The 14,072-nt window shown below is 31.2% G+C and overlaps 2 protein-coding genes across 2 annotated transcripts; one reads left to right on the forward strand and one right to left on the reverse strand.

Annotated features, from left to right (window-relative positions):
- Positions 1-3,046: 3,046 nt before the first annotated feature.
- On the forward strand, positions 3,047-4,060 carry LOC112693459 (zinc finger MYM-type protein 1-like). The gene has a single exon (XM_025568551.1). It carries the CDS (start codon positions 3,047-3,049, stop codon positions 4,058-4,060), a length of 1,014 nt encoding a protein of 337 aa, XP_025424336.1.
- Positions 4,061-8,828: 4,768 nt separating this feature from the next.
- On the reverse strand, positions 8,829-13,576 carry LOC112693461 (putative nuclease HARBI1). Its single transcript, XM_025568552.1, has 2 exons — positions 13,438-13,576; positions 8,829-9,735 (listed from the first exon to the last, which is right to left on the reverse strand). The coding sequence occupies exons 1-2, from the start codon at positions 13,551-13,553 to the stop codon at positions 8,829-8,831; spliced, it is 1,023 nt and encodes a 340-aa protein (XP_025424337.1). The 5' UTR covers positions 13,554-13,576.
- Positions 13,577-14,072: the final 496 nt, after the last annotated feature.

Consider the following 14,072-nt stretch of genomic DNA (forward strand, 5'->3'; position numbering starts at 1 on the left):
AAGAAGATAAAGCACACCAAACCGTTACTTTAGAGGAATGCAGTGGTTTTTGATGAAGTTGACGAGGGTTTGTGTCACTCCAGTACCTAAAGTTTTACTTATTGACGTATCCGGATAGGTGAAAATGAGCCTCGTCACTCATCCATAAGTTATGGACCATATCTTCATTTTCATTAATCAAAGCTAAAAATTGTTCACAAAAATATCTTCGACTGACATTATCATTTTCATTGAGAGCTTGAACCACTTGAATTTTGTACGGATGATGATGGAGATCATCATGTAAAATTCTCCTAACGGTTCGGTTTGATAATCCGAGTGTAGCGCTATGACGACGACCCAACCGACGAGGGCTTCTTCCAATTGCTTCTCTAACTCGTTCAATATTCTCCTGAGTTCATATTTTGTTTTCTTCCACCTCTCTTTTTAATTTTTGTGTCACTCTGTTCGAAATTGTTCACCCATAATTTTATTGCGTGGGCTGACGGCACGGAAGGATTACGAAATGAGCGCGGAAACACGCTGCGCTACCGTGAACTACAGCTGTTTAGATAAAACGCTTTTACAGCGAACGCACATTGTCGTGCGGTTCAATGATTCATGATACCTAAACGCTTATTTATGGAGAACATAATTTTATAGTTGTAGTACGCACATATCAATTACAGGGCTTTCCGTAGTTATTTTAAAATCATCCGATTCGCTGCCTCACTCTGTAGTAAAATGTCTCCCGGCCAAGGTCGATTATTTCAGCTAGTAATAAGATAAAACTTTTAAAAGCCATTTGAAAAAAAAATGTTAATCGATTACAACTTACTGTTTACATATAATAGGTATCTAAACGACCGTAGTGACAATTATTGATAATTGACTTATACATATACAAGCCTCATCGGGTTAATTAAAAATAAACCATCGACCGTTTGCATAATATTAATAATAATTGGAAAATATGCATTCAGACCATTCAATATATTTATGAAGTCGCAAAATGCTTAAAACATGTGAAGTTTCGTCGTACCTACTTAAATTATTCTTATCAGTATGTATTCAGTAGCGCATTTGTCCACTATGAATATGCAAATAATTTTTGAAATGCATTTAGAAACGATGTAAGCAAAATATTTGGAAACGTGTTTTTTATAGACATGTACTGATCTTACTTAATATTTACTACTCATATTATCGGTCGTATTCCTCGTATAAATGCGATCGTACATCATAATAGAAATAATAATTCTTGTAGTCAATTTCCGACTGGGCCCAAACGCTGAAGCGACATCTACCCTGACGATATTTAGAATTACATTTTAAAAATTTTTAATACTAGAGCGCGTTGTTAATTCATTTTCAAAAAATACCACAACACTTGGTTTACTTTTAGAATTACCAAATAATCGCTACTCTCAAGTTATTTTTTAGCATCAGTGTTCGCAATTTTAAAACATCAGTTTTCGTTTATTATTAATACAATATTTGGACGTCATTTCAGTTAAATTACACATAAGAAAAATGGTAATCTCATCGACAATATAAATATTGAATGATTTCCATAAATTGAACATCAAAATGTTATACTTACAATATTAAAAGTGATGTAGTAAGCAGTTTAAAATATGCACACCTAAAAAAAAAATAACGAAATGTAAAAACAAGTGAATCATCTCAATTTATAACAAAATCAATATTTTAAACTTTAGTAATTTAAATCCAAAGCATATTTGCAGTTCCGTCTTTACCCTATGGGCACGTGGGGCACGTGCCCAGGGCCCCCAGCCAAATGGGGGCCCCGAATAATCGAAATTACAATTTTAAATTGTAAGCTGTAACGTATTAATATTTAATACGACCATCTATAAAAAAAATAATTCTAAATTTTAAAAAAAAAATTTGCACATTTCATCACATGGACGCGTATCGTACGCACGCGTTTTTAGTTTACATTGATTAAATATATATATTCGCATATTTATTGTAAGCTAGGTAAATGGCAATGTTAAAATGTTAAATAAATAATACTTAATGATTGTGTGCAATTAGGTACATTTGATATCTTATATTTCTTATCCCATTATCTAAACCGGGTTTTCTTTAATAATTTAAATCAGTTTCTGCCTGCCCGTATTATGAACTGGATTATTTATCTTATCTTAATTATGTCAAAGCAGTGAATTTAATAAGAATTCGATTTTAAACATTTTCAGTAAATACACAATAAAACTGACAGTCAGTACAAGTGCGCCGTTTGTCCGTTTCGTTTCGTTTATTTAACTATAATAAAAATATAAAATATAAAATTTTATTAGTGTCTGTAATAGAGTTGCAGTCTCATTTAATTATGTCAAAACGGACATATTTGAGTGGTTCAGAAAAAAGAAAAAGACTTGCGATCCAAAAAGAAAATATTAGCAAACTACCTAAGCTTACTTCATTTTTTACACTCGAAGAAACTGATAGGCAGACCGAGTTTCAACCTCGTCATTTCAAGGTACTTCTAAATTTGAAAGTCCAGAAATTGGACCCACTTTTAATTATATAACTAGTGTTTTGAGTTCATCAGCTCCAAATTTAACGACAGCCGTTAACACATAAGAGTTTAAAACTTCCAGCTTAAGCAACTGCGATTTAACAAATACACATATTATAGAAAATATATCTCACGACCCTGGTACTTACTGTGAAGATATTTTAACTGAGGAAAAACGCGATATTTGGATACTCAAAGGACCAGAGTTTTTCTAGAATAAAAATAGTGACTTTTCTGAAACTTTTACAAGTTTTTCAGATGTAAGTGGTAAAACAAAAAATAGAAGCTTGACTAGAAATGTTTTCACCCGCCTAATTGACGAATGAAGAGTGTGTAGAAAGAAATTAGCTCATATATTCGCCGTTGAAGAAAACTGTATATTGTTATTGATGTCGTATTTTTAATTATACTATTATTATAGGCAACAGTTTGAGTTCTTCTAATGGATACAAAGATTGGAAGCATATTAGTAACTTTTTAATGGAGCATGAGAATAGTTCACTACACAGGCAATCAATGATGAAGTATGTCTCAAGAAACAAAACTATTGCTCGAGTGGATAATGGATTAATTTCCCAATACAATGCTGAAATCAATTATTGGAAGAATGTACTCAAAAAGATTGTTGCTGTGGTGAAGTTTTTGGCTTCAAGAGGACTTGGAATTCGTGGTGATGATGAAATATTGGGATCTCAAAATAACGGTAATTATTTGGGATGCTTAAAATTAATAAGCGAGTTTGACCCTTTTCTAGCTGATCATATACAAAACTACGGAAATCGTGGAAAAGGAAGTACATCATATTTGTCTGCAAATATTTGCAACGAATTTATTAATATAATAGGAAAAAAAGTATCAACAACGATTATTAGTGAAATAAATGGAGCAAAATACTACTCAATAAGCGTCGATTCCACACCAGACCTGTCTCATATAGACCAACTTACTTTTATTGTACGGTTTGTTAAAGACGGAAAGCCTATTGAGAGATTTTTGCTATTTTTGCCTATCGAAGAGCATAAAGCGCAATACATGGCAGATACGGTTTTAAACTTTTTGGAAAACCTTAAAATTCAAATGAAAAATTGTCGTGGGCAGAGTTACGACAACGCCGCAAATATGGCAGGAAAGTATTCTGGTCTACAGGTAAAAATTAAAGAGCAATGTAAATTTGCAATTTTCGTCCCATGTGCAGCACATTCGTTGAATCTAGTAGGTGTCCAAGCGGTTGGATGTGTTTCAGAAGCAGTAGCATACTTTCAATTCGTCCAGAAATTGTTCAATTTTTTTTCGAGTTCAAACAATCGATGGAAGATATTAAAAGAATGTTTAGGCGGACAAAAAGTTCTGAAAAGCTTATCTGAAACCAGATGGTCTGCACGCACTGATGCTATTAATGCTTTGCATAATGGTTATGATCATATTTTTGAAGCTTTATTATTAATCGCTAAAAACACTGATCAATCAGCAGAAACGAGAAACGAGGCACAAAGTATTGCGAAAAAATGGAAAAATTGGAGACCATTATCCTAAATGAGACATGGAATGACCTTCTGGGAGCTATTATATAAAACAAGCTTAAGTCTACAGAATAATACTATAACAATGGACGTTGCAACAAAACTGTTTGCGTCACTTAACGAGTATATTAGTAATACACGCAAAAATTAATAATCATCCATTCATTTCAGTGGGGGGGGGGTTGAACCTCCAAAACCCCTCCCTGCGTCCATCACTATATTGAATATTGATCTTAGTGAATTTAAATTTAAATTACTTAACATAAAAATATGTTAAAATAAAATGTATAATTGACTCCTTTCTTCTGAATATGCTGAAATCTGTGATTCAATTTTATTTACGGGTACTACTGCCGTTTATTCATCTTTGATTCTTGGGTAAAGATGAGTTATTCCACTAGTATAAAGTATTAAAATCTCAAAAGTAGATATCTTAAGTATTTTTATTTAAGCATCTCATCATTTATGAGTCATAAATTTATTATCTAGAAAATAACAAAAAAAAAATTAATACATCTATTAACGATTGTATATAGAATAAATAAATTACTCAAACATTACAACATTAGAAACTTAATAAAAATATTTTTCCATGTTAAGAAACTGAAATCCAAACAAATTACAATTAAATGAATAAACATTATTGTAAAAGCCAAATAGCCCATAGTCTATCTGCACGTATTGGTACAGGTACAATATATGTATTTCAGTTATTTTAATTCAAATAGTTAATTAATTACCAAAACCATGAAAAATATAGGCTAGTGGTTAGTTAAACGATGAACCAAAATCTATTAATCTAATTTATTAAATATAATAATACGATTTCTATAAGAATGCAAACAGAAGTGTTGAAAATGACAACATTTAAAATGTTCAAGTAAAATCTGGGCTTGAGCAATGAATTAAGAAAATGATTTGATTGAAAAAAAATACTTTACATAAAAAATCGCACAATTCATTTTCATATTAATCCTACGGCCACTTTTCATGGCAATAGTAATGTAATTCATGGGTGGCACTATTTTTACTTAATAGTCTGAAGACAGTTGAATACTTTTCCCGAGAACAGTGGGACCCCTATCAATAGTTAATACCGAGATAAATATTATGTATCGTCTAAAAATTCTTCGAAATTTTTATTTTTATATTTTTTTAAATTCTATGAACTTATATTCGAATGCGATATTTTACAAACATATTTTTCTGATTTTGAAAATCAAAATCAACTTAATTGGGATAAACAAAAAAATAATACGTTAATTTCAAGTTAATTTGTATGGAAATGAGTTAAGTTAATAAATTAAGTTTTAATTTATTATTAATGAAATAATTTAAGTTAATAAGTTAATTTAACTTAACTTTTAACTTATTAACTCCCGGACTTAAAAACAAGATACACCTACAAAGTACTATAAGCTGGTATCTTAACTACTTACAAACTTGAGTCGGTAATTACGGTAGATTATTACATACCTACTTTCTTTATTGAGCACACAATATTGTATGCAACTGCATGCATATGAATTTTCCAATCAATATCAATTTTAAAATAGTATCAAAATGCACATAACTGTATACAATATTTATACTATTAAAAATATTTTACTTACCACGTGCATGGCTCACCTCTTTACAACTACCCAACATATCAATATTCATTAAAAATTACAATTTCAAAATATTGTATTATAATTGTAAATAGTCTTAAATTTTTAATTTACCTATGGATAATGTTACATAGTCATTAACCAATAACGGTTGGATAATGTTGGTTTTATTGGCTAGTGTTAAGATTATCCATTTCTTTTTGGTGGCTGAAGTCCGAAATTTTGACATTAGCCAAAAACATTGCCTAAATACAAGATTAGCCGTCCTTCGGATACTAGCTGTAACACGGACATCACGGACATACGGTTGAAATCACCAGATTTATATATAAGCGTATAAGCGTACTCATAAGCATATATCATCCTATAAAGTAATATACATCGCAACCTAAACGTATATTTGTATACACAAATCAATATACTATATTAATATCTAATATTTTTTTCCTATCAAACATTGTTTATCATTAAAATTATTTGTACTAAAAATTGATTTAAATATATTGTACGTTTGATAATAATATACATAAATAATATAACATACATTTAGAGCTATAATATTTTTTACTGAAAGTTTTTAAATTAAAAATTAAAAAACTAATTATTCACATGTCTCCTAATGAAAATGGGTAATATTTATAGGAAAACGAATTTATATTACGATTTATTATAGACAATACTCATTAACCAACAAATTCGTATTGTGATGTATTTTTCGAAAGTAAAATAATTTATTAAATAGAACTAATACTAGTAATTTCATAATTTTATTTATACAAATAAAATAACCAACTAATTAAAATTAATATATACATGATGAATACCCTTTAGAGAACAGGACTGATGACATAAAAACTATGTGCATTGTGAAATTAAAATTAATACATTTTTTTCTTTAATTTTAAAAATATTGATAAAAAAAAAAATAGTTTTGATAATTGTATACCAGTAAAGGCATGACTCCGTGGATTAAACAAAAAATAAAAACTTACTATACAGTTATTAACAAGTACAGAACAACAGTATAGAACATACAATATAGTGTTGCTAACGCATTTAACGACATTGCGCGCGCGCGCAAGGATACAAGAATATGTCTCATCGGGGTAATATTATAATATATGTGCGTTTGCCCCCAGAGTGAAGATCGCCGCTTACGTACGGTATAATATACACTTCAAACGTGCTATAGATGATCGTCGTTGTACGACCTGTCGGAAGAAACTTGTTGTAAACAACAGTAATTAACGAAGAAACATTAATTTTTTTTTTCGTCCACAGTTTATGCGTTGTTTTTTTTCATGTTATTACATTATCCCCGATAAACGGATAAAGGTCATAACTGCACCGCCTACAACAATAGGCACCTAATACACGTCGACCGCAACGACTAGAACTCTCTGTACACAAGCATGTATAAATATGAATACGTCCGTACAATATGCGTACGTACATATGATAATAATAACCCGTAGTCTGTCGTCATCCCGTCTATCGGACGGTCCGCGCACGTAATATATATATATATATATAAAATAATTATAATGGGCGCGTCCCGTGCACGGCCATGCTTTTATTTCACTATCGTAATATTGTCCACGTGCACGTGTATGCGCACATAAAGCATATAAATACGAGTGTGTAGTGTTTATAAACGCGTGGCGGCATCGTGTGTACGAATGAATATTAAACAGTATTATAACGATTATTGTCTTAAAGGTACGGCCCCACTGGGAGCGATTCTGTGATTCTGCGTTTCGAGCGTTTCTGCGATTTTACATGCGTTTCTGCATTTTTAGTTGCGCGTGTTCGTGTATTTTTCATTTGTTTATTCGATCCTCGACTAAGACGACGTCCAGAAAAATGTTGCTGGCTGAAAGTGCTGCTTTAATTGATATTTAAAAGATTATTATTATTATATTGCTTATAATTCTTTGAACATTCTGAAAATTAATGAAGATATCCACTCTCCCATCAGTATAATATTATAATTTATAACACTTTTCAGTTTTATAACATTCGATCTGAGAAATACTGTTTTTTTAATAAAAAGTACTTACAATAGATGTATAACAGTAATTATTGTCATTTGTTGTCAATATTTATCTAATTTTGCAGCTCTAATTTCTTTAAAATTATATGTCACCCCAAAGTAATGCAATACTTGTACTCTAGTTAAGAGCCTCAGTATACTTATTAGTTATTAGCTAATATACTATATTATACTATGATACTATATTAGCTAATATATCAAAATATATAATATTAATTAATTAAATTACCATTCATGTCAAGATCTTTTCTAATGTTGGACCAACATTTTTGAATCTTAGTCCTATTAAGCTGGAAACGCACCAGCTGAAACATTTTGTTGCGAAACGTCTCGCAACGTAGTTCAATGTTGCACGTTCCGCATTTTCTGTAGAATCAAATGATACTGGTGCGCATTGCGTGCAACATTGACTCGAAACGTTGTGCAACGTATCGCAACACGAGGGCGCTGTTGCGCTGCCGAAGACATCGTGCATCACTTTGTTCGCAACGTTCATAGCGCGTGTTTAATATTAATATATTATATTATTTAATATTAATAAATATTAAAATAATAAAAACAATTTTACTTATTAAATTTATTACTTGTACTTATACTTAAATATGGATATTGACGCGGATCGACTGCTCGTGCTTGTTGAGGCTCGACCCGCCATATATAATTTTAATTTAAAAGAACATCACAACCAGGACGTCATCAATCAATTGTGGAGCGAAATTGGACAAGAATTAAATATTACAGGTACATTAAAATATTAAAATATTACATTTAAATATTACAAAAGTAAAATTATAACCACGATATCGTCCGGGTATTGATTATTTCTTGTGCTATTGAATTATTTTTAGACTTGAATAATTATTAATTATTTTGGTTTTGTTGTTTTGTACTATTTATAATTTATATAATTAAAGTTCGCATCATGCTGAACAATAATAAACGCTAATATTAATATATATTAATGTTTATTAATTATAATAATAATAATAATATAATATAAATATATATTTATATATATATAAGTTACAGAATGCGAATTATAAATATTAATGTGATAAAAAAAACTTATAACAGTAGCTATAATGTTTTATATTTTTTTTTTTAAACACCTTGAACGTCTAAAGTCTAGCCATATACTCTTGCCATGATACTGAACCAATTGGCGAAACGAAATAATCAACGAAATTTTCTCGAACTTGATATGCATTTCGGGATGCTCTTGCTCTTGTCGGTTCCCTGCTTACGTCACACTCTTCTACATTTATCATTTCACTGTATACATCATTAATTATTCCTTCTTTCTTTCTAATCATATTGTGTAACACACAACAAGCTAAAGTTATTGTTGTTGCAAAATCAGGATGGACTAACATAGACCTTTGGAGTATATGAAATTTTTTTGACATTATTCCGAATGCACATTCCACAATCCGACGAGCTCTGGAGTGTCTGTAGTTATAAATTTTATTTTTGTCTGACGTGAGTGACGATCGAGCAAAAGGTTTCATCATATTTTTATTCAACGAATAAGCACTATCTGCCAAAAATACATAAGGAAATTCAATTTCTTTTGCGGGATCTATTTTTCGTGGCTGTGGCAAGTTCAATGTTTGTTCGATAAAATTCTTCCCGAAATTTGAAGCAGCAAATACACCTCCATCACTGTATCTTCCCGCTTCTCCTACGTCTACGAATAAAAAATTACCCTCCGCATCAACGACTGCTTGTAGTACAATTGAATTATAATTTTTATAATTGTAATAAGCCGATCCTCCGTGATATGGCTGTTGAATACGGATGTGTTTACCATCCACGCTGCCACAAACGTTTGGATAGTTCCATAATTTCTCAAATTTTTCGGAAATATTTCGCCACTTTTCTGGAGTAGGGTTAGTCATTAAATAAATAGGAGAAAGTACTTCCCATATAGCTATGCAAGTTTCATTTATTATTTCTCGTGCTGTCGTAGCACCAATGCGCATATTGTAGTGGATGAATTTAAAACAATCGCCAGTTGCAAGAAATCTAAAATAAAGGGTTATAGTTCAATTTATAAACTTTATTAAATTATCATTTTATTTTTTAAATTTTTAAAATTAAATTAAATATTAATTATTATTAAAATTTAATCATTGAACATTAAAAATATTATTATTATTATTTCGGTTTTAGCTATTCAATGTAAGTCCAAATGGCATTCCTTAAGAACAGCTTACACAAGATATCTTCGAGAAGTAAAAAATGCTCCTAGTGGGTCTGCTGCTAAGAAAAAAAAGTGGCACTTGGCTGATGCAATGTCATTTTTATCAAATTACGCTGGACCGCAAAGAAAAATTATAAGTAACATTTCTGCACCTAATACATCGAAGGTTGGTGAGGAAGTAAGAAATTTGGAGGTAGGAGTTAGTGAGGATGGTAACGAATTTCTTTCTGAAGAAATTGAGTCTCAGTCAGGATTAGATAATATTGAGAGACAATACGTCACTCCAACAGCATTCTCGTCCAAGGAAACAAAAAATAATAAAACTAATAAGTCTTCAGTTGCTGAAGTCGTCGCAGGTCCTATGGCTGAATATCTTAACACATTGACGGACACTACTGCTATAGCAGTAATTTACAATTTTGATGTTAGGTGGCATGACTGCTATAGCAGTAATGTAAAACATTTCATAATACGACATTACTGTTATAGCTGTACTTATTCTAATGGTATCAAACGAAAGTAGACATCAGACTGCCGCATCGTGTTTGGTTAGATAATTGGGCACTGACATATTTTGTGTGGAAAAAATATCAATAAAGAATACAATTTTCTATTTTTAAAATTCGGGTTTATTATTGTTTATGTTGTGAATTCTATTGACTCGCGTTATCTTTTAACTGGTATGAAGTATAGTCGTGTTTACAATGAAATAAAATCGCAGAATCGATTATAAAACAATTTAATCTAATATGTCGAACCAGACCAACGACGGTCGACGAACTAGTATACAGCAGTATTATACGCAGCAGATACACGCACTGTGCAGTTGCTTAGTATCTAATACGTCTTGTACAACACATAAACAATTGTACTTTTGTCATATTTTGTATATTTTTACCGCTTCAAATATGAACCGAAAACAGATTAGTGAAATTCAAAATTATTTAGATGAGAGTGATAGTGGTTCTAGTTCGTTTTCTTGTGGGGACGATTCGGATATCGATCCAAATTATGAACAACCAAGGCCACCTCATTCTGGTGATGACTGTGGACTTGAACATACTGGATCAGATAATTATCAAAATTCAGATGACAACTTATCGGTGGATGACAGTTCAAGTGAGTATAGTGATGATAATTCTGATACTGATAGCTGGGTTGAAGATTACGCCGATATTCCAGACTATGCATTTGATGATAGTCTCAGTGGTATAAAATTAAATATTTCTGAAAGTTCTCGTGAATTTCCTATTGAAATTTTTACTCAATTTTGGACAAATGACATTTTTGACATGCTAATTGAATCAACTAATAAATATGGGGAAAATTTGAGTAAAGCTAATCGACCTCATAAAAAAAATGCACGAGCTTCAACATTCAAATCGGTAGATTTAGATGAAATAAAACGCTTTCTTGGTATTTGTTTACTTGGTGGAGCAGTAAAGTTTTCTGTTATTCGAGACATGTTTTCACAAAACCCATTATATTACCATCCGGTTTTTAATCACATTATGTCTGGCAGGAGGTTTGATCAAATACTTAATTGCTTTAGTGTACAGTATACTAACCGTAATAATAATGAAATGATTGGACCTATGATGAAAGTACAACCATTATTTGACACATTAATTCAAAATTTTCAGACAGCTTTTTTTCCTACCGAACATTTATCAATAGATGAATCATTATTGTTACACCGTGGTCGAATTATATTTAGGCAATATATAAAAAATAAGAAGGCTAGGTATGGCATTAAATTTTACGAACTCACTTCATATGATGGGTATGTGCTCAACATAGAAATGTACCAAGGAAAGCAATTAACTGTACCATCTAGGACATCAAAAATAGATAGTATTGTTTTAAGGTTAATGAATAATTACCTAAATAAAGGTTTCTCTTTATACATGGAAAACTATTATAATAGTGTGACACTTTCAAATACTTTACTTGAACTAAAAACGCACACAACTGGAACTTTAAGAAAAAATCGTAAAGGAAACCCTAAAGTTGTAATTGACAATAAAATAAAAAAAGGACAACATGTATGGAGACGTAAAAATAATGTTTACGTAAGTAAGTGGAAGGATAAACGTGATGTTTTGTGTATAACAACTAGAGTACATCCAAAATTGATACAGTCGGAAAATCGGTACGGCCAACCAAAGAACAAACCGTCGGAGATCGTCGAGTACAACAACTATATGAGTGGTGTTGATCGGTTAGACCAGATGGTCAGTTACTATAGCAGTCCAAGAAAGACATGTAAATGGTATAAAAAGGTAATTTTTCATTTACTCGATGTTACAGTTTGGAACTCGTTTTTTGTCTATAAAAAACATTTTGACACTCCAAATATGAAATTTAAAGCTTTTCGTGATTTACTCATAAAAAATTTGTTCAATATTCCGAACAATGTGACTGCAAATGAACTGTTTGTACTAAAGAAAAAGCCATCAATACCTCCAGCAACCAATCACTATCAAGAAAGAATACCATTACCAGAAAATTATAAAAGAACTATTTATTACAAAAATTGCTTACAGTGCTACAAGACCAATAAAACCAGAAAACAAACGTCTTTCCAGTGCAAGCAATGTGCAAAACCACTTTGTGCTAGATTTTGTTTTGAAGCTTATCATAAAAAGTTGTAGGTAATTAATATGATTGAATGTTATAATTGTATTAAAAAGTTTTTTTTTTTTTTTCAATGAGGTTTATATTTATATTAAATTGTTTTTATAATCATAAAATTATAAGTACTATTGTTTATATTAACCTTCTTATAATAATAATACAGATTTATTGGTTTTATAATATTATGAAATTATTTATGATTCTGATGTATTATAATTAGAAAAATGATTACATCTATAGAAGTAATGTCAACTTACATCGACTTTTCAATGTACGTACAGCACTACTGCTATAGCAGTAACAAAATTATTACTGCTATAGCAGTAATAAAAAAGTGCGTTTTAAAAGTAGGTTATGGGAATTTAGATAAATGAAAACTGTCCGTCAATGTGTTAAGACGGTCACTGCTCAAGTTCAATCTCAGAGAAATAATCATGAATTAGAGGATCCTACATTAACGTTCTTCAAAAGCCTTGTGCCTGATGTTAACAAGCTTAACCCCAGAAAACAGCGTTATTTCAAAGCAAAAGTGATGGAACTTTTGAACTCAATGCTCGATAGTCAAGAGGATAATGATTCAAGAGGTCCCCTCGTTGTGAATACTGCTTACAGTTCCAGTTCATCTGGACCACCCTCCAACATCAGTGATAACACTTCAGCGTCATATGCGATACAACCTTCGATTGGACGTATACATTTTGGACCTCCAAGTTCGGAAGACCAGCAACAACAATTCCGAAATCAACACCAAAATCAATCAAATTTCCCATATGATACATACATGTAAAATGTATTATGATAAATAAATTAACATATACCTAATGTTGATATACAAAATATTGTATTTTAAAAATGAAATACAAAAATAAATAAACTATGAAACTTACCTTATTGTTATCAATAATCTTTCCTCAGCTGGAATACTTCTCCTAAAATTTGTATTCAACTTCTTTATTCTGTCTTCAACTAGACTCAAAAGCTCATAGAAGGTTGTAATATTCATTCGGCAGTAGTTATAAAATTTTTCTGGATCGTTTTTTAGTTCTTGAATAAAACCAGAAATATTTCTGTTTTGGTTGATTGGGTGAATCCAAAATCTATTTTGTTTATTATTTTCCAATTCCAACAACTCCAAAAATTGCCACAATAAAATATTCACCTCTGCTTCTTTATCCATATTTGGAGTAGGGAAACAAACTAAACACTTGTTACTACAACCGATGATAATCATGTACTGAAAATCTTGTTGTAGTAAAACAATTTCAAAACTTTGTTGCAGTCGGTGCGTTTTCCTTTTGTTTTGCAACATGTATTTTGCAACAGAATGTTGCGTTGCGCAACGAAATGTTGCTGCCGGTGCGTTTCCAGCTTTACTGTGGTCCGGGTGTCTAGGATTCCAAATAGCTTCCTGTACGAAGACAGCGGCAGCTATTTGTTCGGACACAACCGACGCGGAAGACATTTTGGCAGCGATTAATCGCCGAATATCGAACTATTTTGTTCTTTCAGCGATTACCGCGCG

This window comes from Sipha flava, unplaced genomic scaffold, assembly GCF_003268045.1.
Source record: "Sipha flava isolate LNK unplaced genomic scaffold, YSA_version1 87_pilon_pilon, whole genome shotgun sequence".
NCBI lineage: Eukaryota > Metazoa > Arthropoda > Insecta > Hemiptera > Aphididae > Sipha > Sipha flava.

Bases quoted from the DNA above. Each gene is read 5' to 3' on its own strand.
- LOC112693459 (XM_025568551.1), top strand. From the start codon at position 3,047: ATGAAGTATGTCTCAAGAAACAAAACTATTGCTCGAGTGGATAATGGA.
- LOC112693461 (XM_025568552.1), bottom strand. From the start codon at position 13,553: ATGAATATTACAACCTTCTATGAGCTTTTGAGTCTAGTTGAAGACAGA. The intron at 9,736-13,437 runs GTAAGTTTCATA...CCTTTATTTTAG, and splicing joins AGATTATTGATAACAATAAG to ATTTCTTGCAACTGGCGATT.